General features: G+C 39.9%; 1 protein-coding gene across 6 annotated transcripts in view; it reads right to left on the bottom strand.

Moving 5' to 3' along the window:
• Adamtsl1 (ADAMTS like 1) overlaps positions 1-25,847 on the bottom strand; it is a 946,298-nt gene that overhangs the window by 141,899 nt on the left and 778,552 nt on the right. For all 6 annotated transcript variants that reach the window (XM_074051743.1, XM_074051742.1, XM_074051741.1 and 3 more), the window contains 2 exons: positions 19,961-20,262; positions 13,515-13,644 (listed from right to left, as the gene is read on the bottom strand). In XM_074051743.1, coding sequence (XP_073907844.1) covers positions 13,515-13,644; positions 19,961-20,262 — 432 coding nt within the window. The remainder of the gene's footprint in view (positions 1-13,514; positions 13,645-19,960; positions 20,263-25,847) is intronic.

Below are 25,847 nucleotides of genomic sequence, written 5' to 3' on the forward strand. Positions count from 1 at the left end.
GAAGTCGATGGTGGGGCATCTTGTGATGATCTGGCTCCCTACCAGCGTCTCTCCCATATAGAATTCTGGCAGCACTTTTCTTACAAAAAGAGCATTGATAAATGGTATCTGTCTCGTTGTGGTGGATTTTACATCCATAAATACGTTGCTTATAACAGTTTCCTTCTGTGATTTTTCCATAGCTTGATGAAGCTTAAAATTGTGCAAGCCTTCTCTGATTTTGCTGGCTTGCTCATGGAAGGAAGCCACTGAAACAGGAAAACTGTGATAGATGGTGAGGGGACGGGGTCTGTTGTCCATAGATTATTTTTTAAATTCCAGAGAGTTTCCCTGGTAAGTGCATCTATTACACAAGCTTCATTTTCTGTGATTAAAAATTTTTTCAGTTTCTCAAGGAGCATCCTGGGCATATTCTGGAATGATCTACAGAGTGCTTCTATATATACTTCTGCAGCTAATAAAGGAACAACCATGTAGGGTTTTACAAAGACCAATGCATAAATTTCCTGATACTTTACTCTTTAAAGTCACAACAGGGAGAGAAGTGGAGGGGGGGGAAATCAGGTATGATGTATTTGATACATTGTAAGAACCTCTGTAAATGCTACAATGTACCCCCACCCAGCACAACAACAAAACAACAACAACAAATAATAATAAACTTCACAGCAACTTGAGTGTCAATTCCTAAACACATTTATCTGTAACACTGTCTTCTCTCTGCTTTAAGCAACTCTTCAGATGACACCTGCCCAAAAGCAAGCACTTGGAAGACTGATCAGATAGTGGGGCCCTGAAAACAAGCCTACTGAAATATCTCATGTGGCAAGGGATGAAGGGATGCCTTCAAGGAACAAATAAGAAGAGACATAGTAATTCAGCATCTTGTATTTACATAACACAAAGTTTCACAGAAATCTGAGACCTTTGCCTAACTCTAATCTAAGAACTCATGATCCTGGAGTTTACATCTGAGGAAAATGTGAAGGTACTGGGATTGCATGAACCAAACAGCCCTCTATCTTGCATAGTTTTCCACCATTGCCTGAAGATGCAACAAAAACACTTTGCTTTATCTTTTAGGTCTCTCTCTTGTATCTTTTGAGCCATTACAGTTGTCTAAGGCAACTGTGTCTAAGGCAACACAGTATTTTGGAGAGTGCATGGAAGTTACAGACACATGGTAGGGGGCTTCAAGCTCCAGTGTGCTTCACAGGGACAGAAGTTCAGTGAAATTTGCAGTAAGTTAGTTTAATCTATTTTTTTTTTACCAGTTGGCGTAATTGTTATTATATTACATGGTTACAGACATGTAACAGTCATTGAGCCTAACCACAGAGACTCTTACTTAGAATAATCAAGTGCTGTGAGGCTTATGTGAGAGGTTAAAAGGGAACAGAAGAAAGGGCACAAAACTACCTTGAAGGCTTTTGAAAAATCTGTACTTGGAGGACTATCTGGAAGAAAGTCTAAGAAGTATATTAATAGCATGCTTGGCTAGAAATTTTTTTTTAAAAAAAACTTCAACATCTGTAAGAAGAGACTAAGCTAGGTGGTCACCTTCCCTGATCTGAATTAGATGACTTCCTATAAACTTCCTGTAAGATACTGGTTCATTCTGTAATACGACTATTAGCCTTGCACTATAATGACCTCTTTGCATAGCAGTCTCTCAATAAGCTGTTAGTCCTAGACTTGTTCCTTGTCCAGAGGCTACAGCACAGCAAGTATTAATAACTGTTTACTTACCTGAGCTGGACTTTCCCTTATCTACAGAAAACTACTATTCTCCCAAGGGCTATAGATAAAGGGGAGATGGTCAGGAGACAGGCATTCTTGGGAACCCCAATTTTCTAAAGTGCACAAAAATCGCCCATGTTCTCCAACCAGGTGAAAATACATAAAAAAAATATATATATACCCATACCCATTCCCATATCCAGCTGGACTGGGCACTGGTGGTTCATGGCTGTAATACTTGGGAGATGGATTGTTTGAGGTCAGGCTAGACAAATAGTTCTCAAGACCCCCAACTCTGAAATAGCCGGAGCAAAATGGACTGGAGGTATGGCTAAAGTGGTAAAGCACCTGCTTTGCAAGCATGAAGCCGAGTTCAAACTTTAGACCCACCAAAAAAAAAAAAAAAAAAAAACCTACCCTCAAACCCAATACCAGTTCTCTTTACAGAGTACTTAGTATGTGTTAGGTACCATGCAAAGCACTTGATGTAATATCCTCACAACAAACCCCTCAAGGGTTAGAGAGGAAGAAACTGAAGCTTGGAAAAGTTACACAACCTGTATCAAGTTAAATAGCCAGTTAATTATATGAACTGGATTTTAAACATAATTTGTGCAAGTCTCAGGTCTATGCTCTCAAGACTGGAATAAAGAGCTGAGGATGGTCACTTACACCTTTGCTTTGTGAATTAGCTTAGGGAGTTTTGTTTTCCTAATTCTTAGTTGAACTGAACTGAATGAATGACATGGGGGTGTTTGAAGAAAATGGGGATATTGTACTCTGTTCAAAAAGTAAAGAAGGATCAGCTAGGAATTTAGATAGTAAGGAAGCAAGGTGATTAAGAATAAGCCACAGGGGGAAGAAAGGGAAGAGGTACTAGAAAAGTCAGAAAAGAGAATGGCACAGAAAAGGAGGCGGGGACCCACAATTTGTGCTGGGGAAAGAACAATGGGAAGGGGTGAGAGGTGGCACTGGTAATTTGTAACTTGATTGAACCATCAATTAAGCATAAAGTAGACCAACGGCAGAGCAAACCTCCAAGACAGCAACCTCAGTGTCTTCCAGATTCATTAGCCCAGGCTGCATCTCTCTGGATGTGTTAGTATTTCTTCATAAGAAGTGTTTCTTTTGGAAATGAGTTCTTTGCTAATGACTCAGTGTTGGGTTTTAAGGTATTCATGTAGGTCTGTCCTATTCCTGCTTTAGAATGCTTCATTTCCTGGTGTTTGGCTTTGCCCTGAGAAGTGTTGCTCTAATAAATAAAGAAATAAGTAAGTAAGTAAATAAATAAATTTTTGGTGGGACTGGAGTTTGGGATTTTTTTTTTTTTTTTGCAGTACTGGAGTTTGAACTCAGAGCCTCATGCTTGCTAGGCAGGTGCTCTATCACTTGAGCCATACCTCCAGCCCTTGAGACTAACTGGGGTTTGAACTCAGGGCTTTGTGCTTGCAAAAGAGGCTCTGTAACTGCTTGAACCACACCTTCAGTCTGCTGTAATAAACTTTTGACTCTGTTCCTTAAGTGTTAATTTTCATCAAGAGCTGAGTGCTGCTCTTGGTAACTGAAAGTATGAGAAGAAGGTTCTCTAATGGATATGAAGAAAGAAGACACAATTGACTTGTGACTAGGTTATAAGCTTCTAGGAGACTAAGATTGGTTCTTTTCACTGTAATTTGTGTGTGTAGAGCTAGTGCCTGGAACAGAATAGGTGACAGATGGAGTGATGAATGAATCTATAATTATTATTGATAAAGGGAAGGACTGACTCTTAAGCTCTTAGTAACTGCTTGTGCCAACACTGGACCTGCCACTGGGCTAGTTACACATCTCTAATGACTTAGCTTGTTTAGCTGTAAAATAAGGATAGAGATAGGACCATCCTCATAAAATTATGGGGAAGATTAAACAACAAATGATGGCTACCATGCCTTGCGAGTGAAATCTCCAAATAATGTAAGCTATTAGGGAGAACATACCTTGCCCAAAGATGGACTGTGAAGCTTAACAGGTCTAATGGGGGCAAGATGGCCTGCACTTTATTTGTACTAGGAGTTTGTCTTTCCTTCTTCTTTCTTCTCTTTGTTCCTTTTTCCTTCCTCCTTCCCTCTTCCTTCCCACAAGGATTTTGGGAGACAACTAGCTTGGAATAACATAATTTATATAATTGTCTGATGTCTTCCTGACTTATCACAGGCTTTTCCGGCCATCAAGACACAGCTGCTCAATTTCAGGTTTTCATTCCCTTTGCCCAAGGGCCTTACATCCTTCAGTCACGTCACATAGGATATTACCTTTTAAAGGAATATTTGGACTCTATCTCCTTTGCCCCCATTTCATCATCTCATTAGAGTACTTTAAAACACACATTATTGGATGAGGTGATAACATCAATATCACAACAAGTCCTACAAGTCCTATCTTCTGCAGGCTTGGTAGACCCCATAAAGACAGCTTCCCTGCTTCCTGAACTGCCTAATCCAAATCTTTCAAGCAGAAGGTTGACTTGAAGCTCCATTCTATCCAGAGCTGCCCTTTACTTTGCTCTCACATTAGCTAGTTAAGGAAATTAGGAACATCAGGCATGGTGGCATGTACCTACAGTCCTAGCAGCACTTTAGAGGCTGAGGCAGGAGGATTTTGAGTGAGTGAGTGAACGAGTGAAAGAGAGTGAGTGAGAGGGAAAGAGACAGACAGAGAGAAATAGAGAGGAAGAAGAAGGAAAGGAGGAGGAAGAGAGAAGAGAGAAGGAGGAGAAGGAGTGGTGAGGAGGAAGAGAGAGAAAACTTTGAAACAAACTACAATAAATATAAAATAAATATTAAGGTTTCATATCATTAGGTTTCCTGCACAGGGCAATAAGAGGGCTGGAAGATCCCTATTTTGCTGAGTGTCTACTAAATGAGTCAGGAACCAGCTGAGTGCTCTACATAGGTGATCATCATTACAAATCCCCTCTGTGGTTGGGATAATTATCTTTGTTTTGCAGATAAGCATAATTGAGTATAATAGAGGTTAAAATAGTCACAAAGACTACAAAGGTTAAAGACCACAAAGAAAATAACATCTGTCTAACCTCAAAGCCCCATTATTTTCCCCCTATGTCAAGCAATCTTCTTCTTCCTGGTGGGGAAAATTTTGCTTTGGCATTGCCAAGTCTCCTCTTGGTTCTTAGCCTCCTGAAGTTCCCCCATTTTCAACTGTCATGAAGATTCCTATTAGGAAAAATGCTGTCTGATTAAGAAAAATAAAAATATGCTGAGATGACAATGAGTCACTTTTCCCAGGGGCAGGTGCGTCATGCAAAGCAAATGATTGCTTTGGTGTTTAACAATATCACTGACAGGGGACTAAGAGTCAAGTTCTAGGCAACCTGGGAGAGGACACTTCTTGTCTCCTTGAATCACATAAGGTGACTATGTGCATTTACTCAGGGTACAACATGAATAGCATAAGTTACAGAGAATGTGCAACCTTCTGCTGTTGTACCACGCAGCTGGTGGCCTGAGTCTGTGTTTGGCTAGGTCTCAATGACAATAATTACCCAAGTAAAATTCAAAGCAATGATCATCTAGTGTGCTTGTGCTTGGGAGCTGTGCTAATCCAATGACACTTTTTCCTTAGATTTCCTGTGATATCGATAGAAACACCAAAATCCACTGCAGCCCCAGGTGAGGAAAATTAAACAAAATAATGAAGAAAAAGAGGTGATGCCAAAGACAGGAATGAAGGAAGAATACAGACTCCATAGGACAAGAAGTGGTAGCTGGGCTCTACTTTGTGATAGACCTCTTAGCAACTGTGGCAGATAACTTCAGAACTGCCTGACCAAGGGCTGGTGCCATGACAGCAATATTTTCAGAAAATGCACTCTTTATGACCTGTATTCTCAGATTATTGGGAACAAATCAGAGCTTATTTCTTTTACTGACTCATTTCTATGTTCTTAAATATTGATTTTTCTTTATCTCCTTTTCAACTCTCTTTTCAGCTGCTTTCCTAGTTTAAGGAACATAACATAGATGTTTCTAACCCTAAGGTCAATAGAAAAGCTCTTCATCTTGAATTGTGCATGATGTCCTCTGGTTAACTTCCAAAGAAGGCATCTTGTACACTTAGGCAACAATAATCACTTCAAATTGTTGGCCAAATCCTTGCTTGCCCTTAAATTGTAACTTCAGGACTTTAGAAATACTAACTTATAGGGAAAGGCAAAAAAAAAAATTAAATGTAGAAAAGGTTTACTTTGGGAGACTACGCTCTAGTTCTGATGGTTGATTTGCAAGTTGAAAAATTTGGTTTTTTTGAGACAAAATTTCTTTATGTAGTTCAGGATGGCCTCGAACTTATGATCCTCTTGCCTCCACCTCCTGAATATTGGGGCTACAGATGTGTGGCACCATGACTAGAAAGCTAGAAAGTTTTTGAACTCCAATGTGAACTCACCACATCCATAGGAAAAAGCTGTCTGGTAGTGGTACTTCTATTCTAGTGGTACTTCTAATCCCAGGGTGCTCGTGAACAGTGGCAGAAATGACTGGTACAGATACATCAGTTCTTATGTACTGAAGGATGCAGGAGGCTATTTAGTAGCCATTTTGAGTAGGGCAACATATAAGACACCCAAGGTTTTTAAATGGGGTTGGGGATATAGCTCAATGGTAAGAGTGTGTTTAGTATGCTGGAGGCCCTCGGTTGAATTTCCAGCACCAAAACCAAAACAAAACAAAATAAGACTCAAACAAGCCAAATAATGGTCATGCCAAAAATACAAAGCCTAGACCACCCCCCCAACTCTGCATTTCCCTGCTTCAGAGAACAAGTGGGTTTTGTTCATTACTGCATCTTTAGCACATGACTGACACAAAGAAAGCATAAATATTTGTTCAATGTAGACTGAACAAATAGAAACTCTGGTTACGTTGAAGGGCATCATGAAATTCTAAGTAGAGGGACGCAGAATATTTCATACCCCCTCTCACACAAATGCCGTTAAGGTATTAAACTTTTTTCAATGTTTAACCATCCTTAAATCCCAAATATTTTCACCTAAATGTTTCTTAGGGAATCTTAAATCTTGTTCCTTCTAGACTTCTCATGGTTCTTTAGTTTGTAGGTAAAGTCGGTTCTGTTTTATGATGAATAGAGATTTTTGTGTCTTAAATTTAACTCAAGGTATTTTTTTTCTAATAGAATTTGCCTTTTCTTTCTTTCTTGAAAAGGCTTAATTCTGTATATAATAATCCTAATCTTCAAAGACTCATATAACATTAGAGCTGGGAGCCCTCAGGAACCAGACATCTATACTGCTCATAACTTCCATTATGATATCCTTATCTGGGGCTCTATCGTTGTGACAGGTGGACTGGCTGAGTCAACACATACTGGGCTAGTGGAAGGAGCAAACATCCCTTGTATAAGAGGTCTTTGCTTTTGTCAGTGGTTCAGATCACACAGTATATACTACTTGTGATTCTATATATGAAAAACAGTGTTGATGCCTATAAGATAATACAAGCTTGCTGTTATCATCACTTTAGCTGTCTTGGATGGTCAGCCAGGGTCATCTTTCTCCAAGCAAATCTGGATTTTTCTATACTCCACTTTAATGTCTTTCATTGGCTATCAATTACCTATAGGAAATAAAGTCTAAGCAACCTAACTTAGCACTATGGGCAGCCCTCGGTCTTGTCCCTGCCCATTCTTTACCACTGGCTCCTACCTCTAGTTCTTTCCTTTGTGCTTATGCTTTTCTTCAGCCTGAAGCACCTGTCTTCTCTTTTCTTCACCTGTATGATTTCTACTTATGTCTTACCATTCAGGGTAGATATTATTTCCTGCAGAAGTCACATCTGAGCCTCACACTCCCACAGAATCCTGTGCTTGTCTTATTCACAGCAATTACTTTTTGAAATCTTTTCCCATTAACTGATCACTCCTTTAGGATGGGGTTTTGTCTTCTAGTCATTCTAAGTACCAAATACAAGCAGATTTTTGGACATGAATATGTTCATTATATTTTTTTACTGAATCAAAATGTAAAAATACTCTGCTTTAATTCTGTGCAGAAGGTTAACTTCAGTCAATGGTCTGTATACAGACTTTTCAGAGTCTAGGTAGAATTTTGTGGTCTAAGTGGATGTCCAATTATACAGATGTTAAGCAATCAGGAAAGCATCCCTCTTAGACCTTAACTGAATGGATGTCCCCCAAATCTATGTTTTCATCTTTTTAAAATGAATCATATATACTTTCATGTGACATGTTGGTAAAGTAGATCCAATCTTTTGATTTTTACCCTAGATTCATGAAACAACTACATTTATACATACTAAGCAATTTTAGTCCTGAGGCAAACATACATGGGACTTTTACCCTTGTTGATATCTAAATGTTGCTGGGGTAATGTAATTCTTGGGCCAACACTTTTTCCGTGGAGAAACAACAGAGGCTCCTATTGGCCCAATGAGTCCCAGTAGTTAAGAAGTAGGCTCCTCTTTTGTAGTCTATCCATCAGTGGAAGAAAAGGGATTTGCCAAAGAAGACAACAGTAGTAACACCATTAACTTTCCAAAGGCCTTCAAATCTGGACTCAATTTCTCTAGATGCTAGTGAGCTTTGGTCTGCTTTTGCTTGAAGCACTTAAAAGTTAGTATGAACAGAGCTAAAAGGCAGCATATGGAAACTTGGGGAGCACAGCAGAAGATAAGCCAGTCTTTAAAGAGCATGTTGAAACAGTAACCCTTAAAACATTTGTCAAAGACAAGGGAACCTGCAAAGCTTTGAAAGGTCCATCAAGTAAATGAAAACATGGTTGTATTAAAAGGCAACACCTTCTGCTCTAACCATTTTAAGCCAATATAAAAGAAAATTTGGAACTGGAAATCATGTGTTGTGAGTATGTATGGATTGTGTTAGTGTACAATAAAATGGGCATTCTGAAGTGTGCTTTTAAAGAGGAGACTCTGACCTTTAAGATGTTTTTCCTGCACTTTCTCTTTTCAAATAGGGATTTTCAAGCTTTTTTTTTTTTTATGGTTCTTGCTGGTTCTAAGAACCATCCTAGGTCTGAGCAAAGAATTGAGGCTACAGTAGGGGGTGGAGGGAGCAGGAGGGAAGAAATCAAGTTTTGTTCCTGGCATTATGAGCTTTTCCACCCCCCAACTGTTTATCTATTCTGTACCACTCAGCTGTTCTCTGTTGCACAGAAATAAAAGTTTAGTTTAAAAAGTATGTTAGAACAAAGCTGCAGAAATTGCCTGGAATTTCCTTCATTTTCAGCCATCTGGCTTTCATTGCTTACTTCGTTCCCCTCCTCCACATACATTTACCAAATCTTTTCAACACACACTGGCCAAGCTATCCAATGCTTATAATTAATAACAGTCATACACTTTTTTTCAAGGTAGTACTTTTTGGGTTTTCTTGGGCTGCTCATGACATTGCTATTATAAACCAATGAGATAGTTAGTGAACTTAATTATTAAGACTTAGCTCAATAAAAACAAAATCTAATTAAATTTAAGTCTTTGAATTTTTTTTAAATCATGCTTTTTGTTAAATTACAAGCATTTCTCACTAAAAAATTAAAGAAGACAATGCAGTTTTCTGGATGATTACTACAATCCTTTAAAAATGAGGAAAATGAGGATCCAAAAGGATTCTTGAAAGGTAGATAGCTAAAAGTGACAGAGCAGGCTTTGATCAAAGACCTCCCAGTCCCTTTATTTTGAGGGCCCCAAGGATGTAAAAGATCTTTAGTGCATGTTATGAAGTGAAAAAGAAAAAAAACAGAGTTGCTTAACAGTTTATGCAATAAAATCTCATTTATAATGGGAAAAATATATTTCTGTATGTTCATAAAAGTATATAAATTCTTAAAATTTTATTTATTATATTATTGTGTGCTGGGGGTACACTGTGACATTTATTACAAAAGTGCTTTGTATATAAATCCATAGATAAAATTTGTAGCACACTATCAGCAGTGGTTACATCTAGGGGGCAGAAGAAGGGATAGAACCATAGATTAAGATGATGAAAGGAGAGTATACACCTTTATTTACTGATTACTTTTGCTGTGCTTGAGTTTTAAAGAATGGGACTCTTCATGTATTACTTTCATAATTAGAACACTTAGCAAACTTTTTATTGTGGACAGGAGACTGGCTTCTTTCCTAATGATAGGTCTTAATTCCTTTTTGGTTAGTTTTCCCTTGAGTTTATCTAATTCACTACTGAAGAGTTGGCAAAGAATGTGACTTCTAGACCCAAGCTACTTAGTGGTGAAGTTATACAAAAAATGTTTCTTCTTCCAATGATAACTTCTTTGCTATCAGCTTCAAGGGAACAGTCTCATTGGTGGCTCCCAAGCATAAACACTGAAAATTTCTCATGGCCAATTTTGGGTAAGATTGCAAACGGGTCAACATGTGTCCTCCATACACTATCTCCCATCCTTCCTGACAATCAAACTCCTTCCTGGGTTATGCTTACTATTCACTCAACCTCCATCTGTCCCTCTCCCTTCCTTCAAAGCTTGTCTTTGGACCTTTACTTTCGGGATAGTTTGCTTTATAAGGCTGATAACATAAAGGGTTATAATCCTAAAGTAACTTGCATTTTGACTTGGTATTTAAGGCCTTAAGCTTAACAAAAGAATTCTAATAATGGCCTTCTCAGCATCACCTGGAAGATGGCAAGAGACGGTAAAGAGCATAGAGAAGAGAACATTGAGGTCTTTCAGCTATCATTAACAATGTGCCTAACTATCACTACTTATAAATATGGCCCTAGTATTTCATATATATTTGTTAAATAAATATTTAATAAGCAACTGCTCTGTGTCAATTTCTATATGCCAGGCATGTACAGAGGTAGATCAAGACATAAACTGGTAGGAAGGAATTTAAAATCTAGTCTTCTTTAGTGGAGAACTTTTTTTTAATAATGTGCCCTAAAAAATAGAAGAATCACCACATGCCCCTACACACACACACACACACACACACACACACACACACACACACACACACACACACATACACTCTCTCTCTCTCTCTCTCTCTCCATCCTGAAAGCACAGCCTTCCTAATGTGGATGCCCAGGTAGTTTGCAAACCTGGCGAAATTCAGACACGTGCTTCTGATACAAGCTGTGCTTCACACTGAATAGGTCAGGAAGAACCAAGTTTAGTCTCAGAAAGGCTGTCCCAAAGGATATGACTTGCCCTGTCAGGTCTTTGGTATGTTTTGTGTGATTGGGTAACTGACCACATGCAAGAAGTGGTCAGTTCTTATTGGTGTTTAGTAGGCCTGACAACTGCTGGGAAAGTGACATAACTCAGGGTGCCTTACAGAGACCAAAGCCAAGACTTGCAACATTTCTGCATGTCCCACATATAGGCTAGGTTTTTCTTTTTTCCATTTTAAAGCACCTAGATGTCAACAAACCTAAGAGACCAAGAGACTGTGTATAGAAAGGTGGGGCCCCTCAGAAGATGAGAAAACTGATCCATGCAGAACAAGACCTGTGAACTAAAGATGTAATGACTCCCAACTGGACAGAAGATGCATGGGAAAACAGAACACTCTTGTGCCCCTACCAATCACATTTACCCTTCTACTGTATGCATCTTATACCCAGGAGAGGGAAGGAGAGATTTTTCCTGACATTAGAGTGAAATATTCCACAGGAGAGCACTGCTATACATGTCTCACTTTTCAGTTGAAAATCTACATTGGCTCTTGGATGAAAGATGAAGAGAGTGAATCATATGAGGTCACTGTACTTTGGCCCCCTTTATTGTTTTAATTAGTACGATTCTACAAATGTTCAACTGTGTATGGTCAACCCAAGAAATTCCTGGCTGTGAGAGATTTTCCTGTCAATAGATACTTGGCTGGTGGGAAATCAAAGAACTGAGTTTATCCAGAGTAAATTCAGTGCTGTTAAGCCCAATAATGATCTTTGTGTGAGTCAATAAAAAGGTCCTAGAGTGATTTTAGGCTTCTCTAATTTGCCCATAGTTAGCGTTTTGGGGATGGGCAATATCAGCCTTTGTTACACTCTTTATGCTGCTCAAGAGAGAATGGGTTTAGTGGCCACAGATCTTAGCAGATTGCCAGTAGGCTCAAGTATTGACTCCTTGGTATTGCCTCTGCTCAGCATAACATGTGGATGCTGCTACAACACTGTAACATTAGCAAGGTTCTTCTTATTTTTCAAGGGAACCCAAATGATACCAATTATCAGCACAAAGAAGTAGTTGTGGCCATCTGATGCTTCTGTCTACTGAATAGTGGAGCAGGACATGGTGACCTCAGAACATCTTGTACAATCAGGTCATCCTGCAGATGTAGAGACAGAGAGCAGTCACCGTGCTCAAGGTCAGCCAGTTCCCAGCTAGTTGGTGACAGAGGTAGGATGAGAAGGCAGGCCCCCTGATCTTCTAACTAAGGGCCTTGCAGGCTGTCCATGCTGAATCTATTCTGCTTCTTCTTATATGACCTGTGGTCAGATAGAGTTTTCACCCTTTGCCCTTATACTTAGATATAGGCTCACCCAACTGGAGAGCTGGGAAGTTAGGATGGATGTGAAGGATCAGGTGTGACAGGATAGTCTATGTAGGTTCTTTGCACTGGATCTGAATTTTACTTGGTCTAGACCTTGACTCTATTCTACTGGCTGCTGTTCTTATGAGTGGAGTGCTGCTCCAAGAAGTGGCTGACTGCTTTTCTGGTTGCCTAGGAAAATGTGGCACTAGTAGCCACATCTTTGCTTCTGTACTGGAAAGGGAAAACCCAGGCCCACTATTTAGATCAATATACCACACTACTCTAGTGGCAAGTAGAAGTGTCACTGTGGAATTGTCTCTCCATCTGATTTGAGAAAGTTCTAAGTCCCAAAGAAAGGAATTTAGCTGGCTCAGAAAGAAGACATGCAGCACTATTGTTAATGCCTGAAAGCAATACACTGTTTCTTATAGGCTTTGCAGAAAGAGGAGAGAGATCATTCAGAAACAGCATTCCTTTCATATCTAGGATGTGACCTTATTCTATAACATTCATCATCCCCATCAGCAGATTTGAGTCTGGCTTTTGGTTCTTTAAACTCTCCTTTCCAAACCAGAATCATAGATGAGGTCCGCTCAGAAAGAAGTATCTCAAAAGCAAATTTCTTGAGAAACCATAAAATTATATGAACTGAAGCAGTGATTGGATTGATTAAGACTCAAGGTTGGGCAAAAAATGAGACCCAGACAGGGCTGAACACTGAAATGCTCTAATTGATTTTATGCATGTGGAATGATACCCGCCCCCAAGCATGCTATAATGAATCTGCATGCTGTGTGCATACAGATTTCACAGCAGGTCAATTATACCACCCAGATGCTTCAGTTCCTTATACCCTGTCATTCACAAGTCAGTTCATTACTGTGGTGTGAGGGCTTGGGTCACAGGCTAGAGAGTGGCAGAGACCATGAAGTCTGTGGTCAGTTTATTTTCCCTTTAGGGGAAAGCAATAGTGTGGCACGTGTACATACCATCCATGCCATAAGCTCGCTTCAGTGCATAGAGCCCTCTGGACTCTGTATGACCATTGACTGGGCTAGAATTCCAAAGCCCTGGTTTCAATTAAATTTAAGTGGATTTGACTAGAAGTTTGAGCTGATGCTAATTGGTTTTCAAAACACTGGGTAACAATAAGCGTTCCAGTCTTGCCTATGGAGAGATGCACCCAGTTCTGGCTGGCAGGGTAGGCAAAACATCACTTACCTTGCTGGGCAGGGGTCCAGATTACAGGATTTCAGGAGCTGTGGGGGCCGGCGGCTGGTCACGCACAGGTTCTCACCAGCACGTTCCTGGGTCTGTTTGTTCAGGCAGCTCACCACAGCCTCCTGGACACCTGTGTACAAATCACACTGTCAGGCCAGAGTGCAGAGTGGGCATGGGGGCGGGTGATGAAATGTAGACAAGGCAGCTGGTGGGAGGTCTCTGTGATTGGTAGGACTCTTGCTGCCTGTGAGGAGCTGTAGCTTAAAGCCTAGGACTGCCAATCTTGTCAAGAATCACTTGATCTAGGGCTGGGATTGCAGTTCAGTGGTAATGTGCTTGCTTAGCATGTGCAAGGCACTGGTTTTCAATCTCCAGCACCACAAAGAAAAAAACAAAAGCAATGTTCAGTATGAAAGGAGGTACTCAGAAGTTTGTGGCCTGTATAAGTTTAGCCCTTGAAGAAGGCGACTCTCTCAAAAGACAGGTTGCTGCCAATACCGTTGAGATGCTTTTTAAAAATGCCACCAAACTATATAGCCGCTGATTGTGAAATGTGATAATTTAATACAGAAAGAGTATAGGGTGATAAGGTGACAAAGCAAACAAACAAAAAACAACCCCAGGGTCCTAAGACATTCACATGCTATATTTTAATCAACAGGAGACTGTTGTATTTGGAAGGGAGGACTGAGGCCATGTTTTAAGATCCAACATTCTGTAAACTGATGTTCTCTTGGGGCCTTGCATTCAGGATTCCAGCCTTGGCTGGTTTCCTTTCGATTCTGATTCATTTCTTTAGTGACTTAGGGAAACTTTGGAAGTTGGAACAAAGAGAATAAGATGCATAATAAATATGACCATAGAAACAATGCTTCCACAGACACATGCACACCCTAGATTTATGAATAGCAAGACAGGACTTTGAGCAGTGGTTGGCACAGGGTTACATGGCAGGTTTTTCAAGGTGGTCTTCTTGTGAAGACTTTCATGGAGCAGGGAAGAAAGTGGGTCATGTATTGACCAGACATTTCATTCTGCTGCCTATCGTAAGAACAGTAACTAACACCCACAGAGTACCTATCAGCAGCCAGGTACCACAGCTAAGTGCTTGGCATACATCACTCAATTCTCGCAACAATTTCACAAGGTTATCCCCATTTTACAGAAATAGAAACTGAGACTTAGAAGGTAAAAAAGACATGCCTGGGGTCATGCAGTTACTAAATGGTGAAGCTGAGGGTAGCTGTGCACTTACTGACAGTATTAGCATTTAAAAATACTAAGAGGCTGTCCTCTCTGTTCCCCTGGAGAGCTTCAGAAATAACCCAGACATTTGTCTGGAATCATTTCAGCAGAGTTCAGTTTAAGGGAGGAGGCGAGACAAGACATTCTTGCTAATTTGCTTTCAGCCATACATAGTTATGTATACAAAGATACCTCCATCTAAAGATATCTATAGTTATATATTCATACATAGTTATAGCAGTCTGTGACTATCCATGTAGTTAAGCATATAAATACACACACATTCTTTTTATTTTCTGCATTTCTTCATTGAATACTATCTAACAACTTGCCCACTGTTTTTTTTCTCATTGCTGCCTTCCTCCTATCTACCCTGTTGCTCCAGCAAGTTCTCCCTGTACTCCACAGGAGGATACTTCCTTATGCCAGTGCAATGCTGACCTAGGCCACTCAGCAGTAGCATTATTTAAAAAGCAACATTCTAAAGCTGCAATTCAAATCGACTGACTTTCTTTATTCTGAGTCTGATAAATCAAACATTTTTGTTTTAATCAATCACAGGTCATGATTGGGTCATGACGTTTTTCTTAACTTTTCGTGGGTTTTGTTTTGGAGTCAGGGTCTTGCCCTGTAGCCCAGTTTGGTCTTGAAGTTGCGATTCCCTTAATGTTAGCCTCCCAAGTACTGGGATTGCAGTGTGCCCTATCATACCCAGCTTACATTTTCTTTTTCCCAAGTTTTTTACAGCTTCCCAATTTAATTGACAAATACGACAGCCAGTTTGGGGTGTAGTATTTGAGGTTTATATTGGATATTCATATGACTTCATCATGCTTTATACCGGAACAATCTCCCAGTTGCAACTAGATGAACCACTGGAAATTCATGTTATGACGATACAGCAAAAGGTTCACAAGAAATTGTTGATATCATCTGTGACTTCTCCCTGAAATTGTCTGGCATTACTTAGGTCATGGTGACATGCCACTGGATGTACCTTACTGCTCCACACAGAATCTTGAGCTGTGGTCATGTTAGAAATACCATTTTCTATCATTTGCCTACTTAGTAGTATTTAAGAGATTCTAAATGATGTTCTAAGATAAGGTATACTTTGACTTTATTCAGCTGTTGAAAACCTTTTGAAGTTGGGTTGAAGATCTGAGGTAGGAAGTAACCATAGGACTTGTTACATGTCTTACTCAAAAGTGCTTGCTATGGTGTGTGAGGGATGTAACCTGTTTCAAGTCTTTAGATCTATGATTGCAAGAAATGGAGTATTAAGGGTTAAATTTCCAATAGAACATCAGTAATCTCCTCTCTTAGATGTCAAAAATACAAATTTAGGGGCCAGAAGTGGTGGCCAACACCTGTAACACCAGCTGTTTTGGAGACAGAAATCAGGAGGAATCCTGATCCAAGGCTGGCCCAGGCAAAAAATTCAAGTCCCTATCTGAAAAATAACCTAAAGCAAAAAATGGTGTAGCTCATATGGTAGAGGGCCTGCCCAGCAAATGTGAGGTCCTGAGTTCAAACTCCAGTACCACCTAAAAAAGAAAATACAAATTTACATTACTACCGAGCATTAATCATAGCCAAAGATCAAAATCACCTGAGATTAAGAAGCATTGGCAGAATTACTGAATTCTAATGTAGGGTATTATAAGCCAACTATCCTTAGGCTCTGCAGCACTGTAGTTGTCTCTGTTGTGATGGGACACTTCTTAGGTGGATGTTGGGTGGTGGGGGAAACCCAAAGCAGAAGTAGGAGTGTCTGGGCCTAGTCATGTGGTCAACAGCAAATTTTCCTAGGATGAACAAATGCAGTGGCTAAAGGGCAGGGCACTCTAAGCATAGGAGGAAATTCAAGCTCAAGGAAGGTGCAAATGGGGTGCCTGGAAGAAGGGACCCTGGAGCAAGAAGCTGCCTGGAGTGGGGAGTCTGGTTAGAACTGGGAGGACTTGGCCTTTGGGTTCACCAGATGCCTGGTGCCGGGGAGGCAGGCAAAGGTGTGAGACAGACATTAGCTCACCTAGTTAGTGCTCTTTCCAGAAAGGCTAACAATGATCTCCAACTGACATTTTAAACCAACAGAGAACCCATGTTTAAGCACAGTGTGTTTTGATTCTGGGTTTTCCTTTACAGACAGAAGTAAAAGGAGAGAGGACTCCTGAGGAAAAGGGTACAAGACTTCACCTTCCATTTTTGTTGAAGTCAGCTTCAAGTGTTCCCTCAGCTAGATTTTAATGTGGGTTTTAGCATCTAGAAGTTCAATATCTGAATGCCACTCAGGTTCAAAACTGCTTCCCTTGGCCATACCTATCAATTCACATATGGAAATTAAAATACAACAAGGAGGTGATAGTGAGACCCAGACTACAGATCTGAGCAGGTTGGGCTCACTTTCAATCTTCCAGAAAATGGGATTTTCTGTGTTTATATCTCCCAGAGTAGCATAATTGTTACATGATATTTGATGACAGCTCAGAGAAACGCAGCCACCAAGTACAGACTAAATTGCTAACTAGTTCCTTCTGGTTGCTACCTCAGGTAGGTGAGAGGTTACTTTTGTGTCTATCCAATTTCATTTCATGACATTATAGAAACAATAAAATTAGTCTGACCAGCTCTGCAACCCAAAATTGATTTACAATCTATTTGGTAATTCTGTGTGTTTTTGATTGGTTTCAGCAAGAACGATTTAAAAAAAAAAAAAAATATATATATATATAAAATCTTGTGGGTTATATTTTGGTGAAAGATCAAAGTTGATAATACCACAAAATGTTACTGCCAAACAATGCCTTGAAAATATACAAGTCCCCTACATTGAAATGATTTGTTAGTGCATATGGGCATCATATGGATCATATAACCCAAGTATATTTTCGCCACTTTGGAATTTTCAACTCTAACATTTTAGGTGTTAATATATTACCTTGGCACAGTGACATGACTATGCTCAGTTGTTGACATTTGAAGGCCTAATAATTTCTAGTAACATTGCTCTCCCTTGGACATAAAGGATGAGCAATTTATGTCCTATAAAGATACTCAATCCCTACAGGTAGGGATCAATTGTATATCAAACATCCAAATCTTATTTCTAAATCAGTTTCTTCTGAGAACACTTAAAGTTAATATGGTCCACATACATTCTAGACTTTCAATTTTAAAGTCCTCGTTGGTCAGTAGAATGGTTAGACTTCAAGATAAAGGTATCTGGTTATTTATATATATCCTATTACTCCATCTATTTTTTCCACCTGCTCATAAAATTTCAGGCTTAACTTGTAACTGGGAACTATAAATGAGAGTCCAGAAATGATTTTTTTTCAAAACATATTGTTTTTGACTAGAAATAATGGTCATTCAATTTTGTGATCATGGAAACTGGGGATAAAAACACAACCACTTGAATTCTGAGTCATTAATTATATTAAAAAGAAAGAAATGGGTATGGTGGCACGTGCCTGTCATACCAGCACTTTGGAGGTTGAGAAGGAACACCAGTTTGAGGGCAGCATGGGCTACACAGTGAGAGCCTGTTTCAAAACCAAAACAAAACAAAAACAGAACAAAGAACAAAAAACCAAACCAAAACACAAAGCAACTGCAGCCACCAGCTACATACAGCCCCCTCCATCCCCTTCCCACCTCTCAGCCCTGGCAGGGCTCGGAGATCACCAAAGCTTATTTAACACTTCTCCCTCGTTAGGCAGAAAAGAAATCTATCAGTCCTCAAAGCAAGTGAAGAGCACCACGTGAATACAGCTACACTAGTTGAGGTCCAAGAAGCTGTCTTCCAGAATCATTTGGAAGAGTTTAGGTTTTAACATTCCAGGGCTCTCTATTAAAACACTTCCCAAATCCAGGGCTTGAAATTGGAAGATGTGGAAACAAACAAGAGCCTCAAGGTCAGAACTGTCAAATGCATGAAAAGACCTGGCGGAGAAAATGGAGTCTTTGTTAGCTCGCACTGGTCTACTACTCATTCCTTTTCAGCTGCGTGCGAGCAATGTGGTACCTTTACTCCCACATTCTCCGTCATGACCAAAGATGCCTTTCCAAAGTTCCCCGAGTGTCATGGTTTAGAAAACCATTTGGGGAAACAATTTCAGTACTTCCTTCTCCCTGGTTAAGTAAGAAACGTGGCTGGAAATGTGGAACTTCCACATGCCCAAAGGGGTTACTGTTGACCAGTGCGAATTTGGCAAGGAATCAGTCAGTGCTTCCTCACCTGTCAACATCTCTCTTGGGACTAGAGGTGGGACACAGGGACAATATGAATCTAATCTATCTAATAGTAAGAAAGATTATAATCTTGAAGAATTTACTTTTTTTCTATACAATCCTGTTCGTAACACTTGAAATAATCATTGCTAATTAGCTTGGTTTACTCTTTCTAGACTGTACACAAACATCAAAACATTATATTGCACTCCATAAATACATGCAGTTACCAGTCATCAGTAAACAAAGTAATTTTAAAATCACTGAAGTTATTTTTATATCACCATATAATATACCCAAGAGCCCGGGTGATATACATGGAAATATTTGACACTAGTTAAGTAATATTTACAATGAGAAAGCTCAGGAATTTCCCATGTGCTAAAAGCAGTGAGGTACGGAAAAATTATAGACAGAGAATAGAAGCCTTGGCGTAGGCCCACTCTGTCACTCACAGCTGTGAGATCTTGGACAAGTCCCTCTGCTTCTTTGCATCTTGGTTTCCTCTGCAAACGGGGTGGTATCTGACATTCATCATTAAACTCCTTTCCAGCTTCAAGTAGACACTTTGCTGGTCCCCTTTACACATCCTTTCTCTCCCTGGAAAATCAGCTGAGTAAATTTACCTTTTCTGGGGACTGGCAGAATACTTTGGGTCTTAGTTCACACCGTATGCACTGCAGCAAGGGCACCAGTAAGACTGAATGTTGAGAAGACAGCATCAGAATGACAACTAAAAGCAAAGGCATCCGTTGTTGGCCTCTCACAGCTGACAGTTGGGGAAATACTCAAGCCAAAAGAAATTCATCAGTGTTTCTCTGTATGCTTTAACGTTTAGAATGGCTGTCTCCCTTCCAGCTCCTGCTTAGCATTCTTGGGACAGGGCAGTCACATGGCACAGTTGCATGCAGGGAGAAAAGAGACAGGACAGGCAGGTGGCAGGGTCTAAGCCAGGGCATCCTCCTTACCTCCTCCACAGGACTCGGAGCACTTGGTGAACCCCTCATACTCCCAGTCATACAGCTCGTCAAGATCCTGCAGGCCACCCAAGAGCCGGTCTGCATCGTCTGGGTTAAACTCAGGCATCTCCCCGTTGCAGGGTCCTGCGTAACAGGCACGCTGGGATGCTGGCTTGGCTCCTTCGCACTCATCAACAGGAAGGTCAGCCACAGACTGAGAGAAAGACAGGAGCACCTGGCACCTGACTATTCGCACCTGGGTCCCCACACCACAGGTGACTGTGCAGGCTGACCAGGCCTCTGGGATGAACCTGCAGTTGGCAAGCAAACAAGAGGACAGGATGAGAAGCCCCAGGCAGGAGACCTTGGGGGTTGTGAGGGGCTGCATGGCACCTGCCTTCACCACCCAGAGCTGTCCCAGGATGTGCTCAGGGCTCCTGCACCCTGGCCTGGGATGGGAACTCCAGTTTAGTTCGTGAGCTCATTGGTCACCGATTCTGGATTGCTTGCTTTGTGAGTGTCACGTGAGCTCCCAGCTGCAAGACATTCCAGCCCCAGACCACCTGCTCACTCCGGGCTCTGCACCCACAGTGACAGTTCTTCAGAGCAGGGAAGTCGTGGGTTCTCCTTCCTCTGAATCCCAGCACTTGTGTCTCTTGTGGGACACTGGCTATTCTTGTAGCAGACTAATACTGACACTAAAGACTATAACAAAATAAGCCCTTGGAGATATTTAAGGGAGAAGTATTTTTTTTTTTAAGTCTGGATCTCATATTCTGTAACTTTCTTTCTTTTCTGCTCGATGTGGTTCCCAAGATTTATTTATATGTATAAAGGAGTTTTTTTTTTTATTTGTAAGTTTCCAAGAATGGTGCACTCTTGTTCCTCACACATTCTTTGAATTTGTCTGAACTCCAACTGTTTTTATATTATAGAGAAAGGCACACTACAAATTTAAATCCACAGCCATGTCACAGCAAACGAGAGGTTCTACAATTATGTAAGTTTGGTCAACAACCTGCTCCTCCCAGCCCCTGAAAGAAACTACACTAGTAAGAACTTGGTTTTTCTTTGAGTTTTTCCAGAACGTAGGAAAATATCCAAATTCCAAAATAGCTTTTCCTCCTCATTAATCAACCATGGCCATAACAACAATGACCTTGAGGGGGGCCCAGGGGAAAAAGCCCAGAGGGAACCACTAACATTTTCAAAAAGTTAGGATAATAATTTGGAGAAAATACTTTGGGACAATTTCTTTTTATAAATTTTTCTTTCCATGATCCTATTACTTTCCTCATAGAGAGTCATGCTGAGGAGGCATGCAAACCTGGCTCCTTAACCTTGACTTTGGCAGGAAAGAACTGATAAGAAGGCTATAGTATTAGCCTGTAGTATTGTAGCAAGTGCAAATGGTTCATATCTAGTTCATGGAAACTGAAATTCTAACAGCAAACCAACCAAACTTTTCACACTGTAAGAAACATAGCAAAGAGGTTTCTTGGGCCTGAGTCTGGGCATCGTGTACAGAGCCCTCCCTTAAGCACACACTTGCTCTAAGGAATGGCAAGAGAATCTCCAGAAGGGCCTGCCTCTTAGAAGAGCTATCCCCTAAGAGAGAACAAAGGTCACCGTGCAGCCCTGTCAGATAGATGCATAGGGATAGGGCGACCACCTAGAATTATTCCCCCGAGTTTTTCATCATGATTTCGTCTCCCACTCTTGTTTTTGACTCTTTTTTTTTTTTTTTTGGTAATGGGGTTTGAACTCAGGGCCTTGCACTAGCTAGGCAGGCACTCTACCACTTGAACCATCCCCCTAACTCTTTTTGCTTTAGTTATATTTCAGATAAGGTCTTGTGTTTTTGCCAAGGGCCAGCCTTGAGTCACTATTCTCCTACCTATGACTCTCAAGTAGCTGGAATTACAGAAGTGCCCATTATGCCTGGCTTCCTTGTTGTGATGAGGGTCTCACTAACTTTTTGCCTAAGTTGACCTTAAACCATGGCCTTTCCAATCTCTGCTCTGAGTACCCGGGATTCCAGCTATGCCCAGCTATTGACTTCTTTATCTTTTGGCATATAGAGAATTTAGGAAGAAACAGTATCCTAAAAAGATTTAAAAGTCTTTTCTTTTTAAATAAGTTGCTCGCAGGAGCCATCTTGGAATATAAAACCAAAATGTACAACCAAAACCACTTTAACTCTCTTATTACACATGCTCAGCCACCTGCCTGGCTCCTGGAACAAGAATCATGACAAACACACAAGCACTGAATTTTACCACACTGGTGTAGACATAAAGGAAAATGCATATTAAGCTACTTTGAATGTAAGAAAGACGTGAAAGCAAACAATTTGCTTGCTTACTTTGACAACAGTGTAGTGAATAATGCTTCTTTAAGACTGTGCACTAAATTTTGTTTTTGAATGAAAAAGCTGGCAAGATCTCAAAAAGAAGTGAGTCTGTTCAATTTTCCTATGCAGTGAAGATTACTGTTGTGTCACCTATCAGAGCCCTCTGCAGTGACTATCATAACAGAACAAGGGCCAGCAAGCCTTTTCTGTGAAGAGCCAGCTAGGAGATATTTTGGATTTTGCAGACCAGGTAGTCTCTGTTGCAACTATTCAGTGCTGCCATTGTTATGTAAAATAAACAAACAAAGGAGTAAGGCTGGGCTCTAATAAAATTATTAGGGCAGTGGGGATGGGATGGTGATGAAAGGGTATGGATTTGGCTTGTGGGCTGTAATTTTCCAACCCCAGCTATAGGATAGAACATTTGGTCAAGATGCCAAAAACACTGAGGTTCATAGGTAATCACTTCCCACACAGGTAAGCAAGTAGAATGGTGTATAGCCAATTTGACTGGTTTGTGTTTTATCTCCTAAGATGAACCCCAGACAAAATCTAGAATGTAAATGATGTACACACTGGACCCTCGGTTCTCCTTGCTCCAACATGATTGACTTTACGCTTGGGCTCTTTCTAACACCATGACCATACACCCAAAGCTCACAAAATAGAAAAGATATGCTTGCTCCCTGACACCCTACAACTATTGCAACCGTTGAAACACATTTATCACAAGGCAGTATGTCTACATGAGAAAAATGTGTATGTGTGCATGGGAATTTTTTTTTGGTGGTACTGAGGTTTTGAACTCAGGACCTCATGCTTGCTAGGCAGGTGTTCTACCACTTGAGGCACTCTGCCAGCCCATTATTTAGTTTTTTAATTACTATTGTTCTGGGGGTACACTGTAGTATTTGCAAAAGTTCTTATACTATATAATATGTATCATAGTTAAATTCACCCCCTCTATCATTCTCCTTTATCTCTCTTCCCCTATTCCTGGAATAGTTTCAACAGGTTTCATTTTTCCACTTACATGTGTACACAGTATTTGCACCATACTCACCCTCCTACACTCTTTCCCCTCATCCTCCCTCCTCCCACTGGTTCCAGCTTCCCAGATAGGACCCATTCTGCCCTCCTGTTCTCCAATTTTGTTTTAAAAAGATGACATTTTTGTTTGTTTAAGATTGCTATATAGGGAGTTTCCTTGAGACATTTCCGTGTATTGGGTATTTTTGAGATAGGGTTTCTTGAACTGTTTGCCTGGGCTGATAGTGATCAAACTGTAATCCTCCTGATCTCTGTCTCCCGAGTAGCTAGGATTATAGGCATGAGCCACCAGTGCCAGGTGTGTTTGAATTTTTAACTATCTAGACACTTAGGGTTAATAGCAAAAATAAATAAATAAGCATCTGCTCTCTTTCTCCCAATGAGAGTCTTATCAAATGCAAAACAGCCTGGCTGGCCTGTCTCCCAACCCATTATCCGTGGGTCTTCATCAGGTTCACACCAATTAAAAACAATTTGGATTTTAAGTGGTGTTGTCTCTTGGCAGTCAGCTTCATTTCTCCAGTGCATACCCTGTGTGATATAATATATTCTTCTCTTGTTGATGGCAGAAGATTAGATTTCAAAAGAAAAATATCTGATCGTGCAAATGGCTAAATGAATAATAACCGTTTTTCTTATGAAGCTTTTCCCCACATCTCTAGATCTTCCAACCCTGTATTTACTGTCTTGAGTTTTCTGGCCACAAGTGGGAGGAAGCGAGGTCGCCGAGAGGGCAGGCAAGTTCGGAGGCTTAAATAGAAGTCTCATCTTTAATAGCATTTGCTGACCCAGAGTCTTTAAAGTGGGTCCTATAAAACCGAGTGCAATCATTTTTGTTTTGTTTTCTTAAATCAGTATATTAATCATTTTGATGTGTAAATATACAATAAAAGTTCTTATTATGGAAGTTTAACTTGGGTAATTTAAAAGTTCTTTTTGTTAGCAGCAGTATTGCCAGATGAATCAAGATATATGACTGGTCAAGTGAATTCTTTAAAAAGTGGATGTAAACCTTAGAGTGATGACATGATTTCTACATATAGTTTTTCTATCTTTAGGAAATCAAAAAAAAAAAAAAGACATCTGGCAAGTGAATGATCTATGCTTTGGCTGGTCTTCTATTTTCAAGTTTAATTGTTCATTTTATTAACAAAAAGCTTATGCTTTAATTAAAGTTATTACCAGTCTCTTTTATGAAATAGAAAACAGTGACAGTCAAATTCACTTGTAAAATCCCTCGTTTAGTTTAATTGTGACTATTTTAGAGTCAGAAGTATGCACTGAAATAATAAAAGTAATCACTTTATTAATACACTGCTAAATAGAAACAATATACTCTTGGTTAATTAATCTTATAACATCACAGACATTAGCTGGAGTGGGGCTAGAGTTTTATGGGCACATGGTCTGTAACTAACATGCTGACTTTCCCTGTCTCCTGTTATTTTCCTCTTCCATATACATGTCTGTTTTAAAAAATATTATTGGGATTATTCAAAATAAGAAAAGCTTTACAGGTGTGTTATTTGATGCTGTCACTAGTCTCATGCTCAAGTTTCAAAACACAAATTGAAATTGGCAGGGAATCAATCATATTAGAAGTACTTAATTTAGCTGGGCACCAGTGAGTCATGCCTATAATCCTGGCTATTTGAGAGGCTGAGATTAGGAGGTTCAGTGCTGTTTGAGGCCAGCCTGGGCAAATAGTTTGAGAGATCCCATGTTCAAAATAACCAGAACAAAATAGGCTGTAGGTGTGGCTCAAGAAGTAAAGGTCTGCTTTGCAAGCATGAAGCTCTGGGTTCAAACCCTAGTTTTGCAAAAAGAAAAAGACTCAATTTTGGTAGTCGTACATTTTTGAGCTATGGATCTATAGGGATTGTAGATTTCTCTTTACCTCTTTCTTTTAGTATATGTTTACATATGAAAATAATGTCATGATAGCACAGTGAGGAGAGAGAGGTAGTAATACATTGAATAGTTGGGGGAAAATTATAAGACTTTAAAATAAACCCAAAAGATGATTGGATATCTTGTTAACTGTATCCTTCCTGGTTAGCTTAGACTTTCATCAACACTCTAGCATTTGCAGAAAACTGCTAATGAAATGATTCTTGCCCTAAGAAAGGGAGCTCTTTATCTAGAGGAATGCAATTGACTGTTGCCCTGTGAATATACCCCTTTTTACACCTATTTGTAAGTTAATTTTTGCATTCTTATTTACCTAAATTTATATGGCTCTTTTAACATTTCTTTGGATTGGTTATAACATCTTACTGTTTCCTTCATTAGTTAATAAAGCTAATAATACAGTAGTCCTTATTCAAGGTTTCACTTTCCATGGTTTCTATTAGGTGGGGCCCACTATGAGCCAAAAAAAGTAAGTGGAAAAATTCCAGAAATAAACAATTAATAAGTTTTAAATAATTTTTATTATAGTATATTATTTGTTCTATTTTATTATTAGTTATTGTTCATCTCTCACTGTGCCTA

The sequence above is a fragment of the Castor canadensis genome, chromosome 13 (assembly GCF_047511655.1).
Source record: "Castor canadensis chromosome 13, mCasCan1.hap1v2, whole genome shotgun sequence".
Taxonomy (NCBI): Eukaryota; Metazoa; Chordata; class Mammalia; order Rodentia; family Castoridae; genus Castor; species Castor canadensis.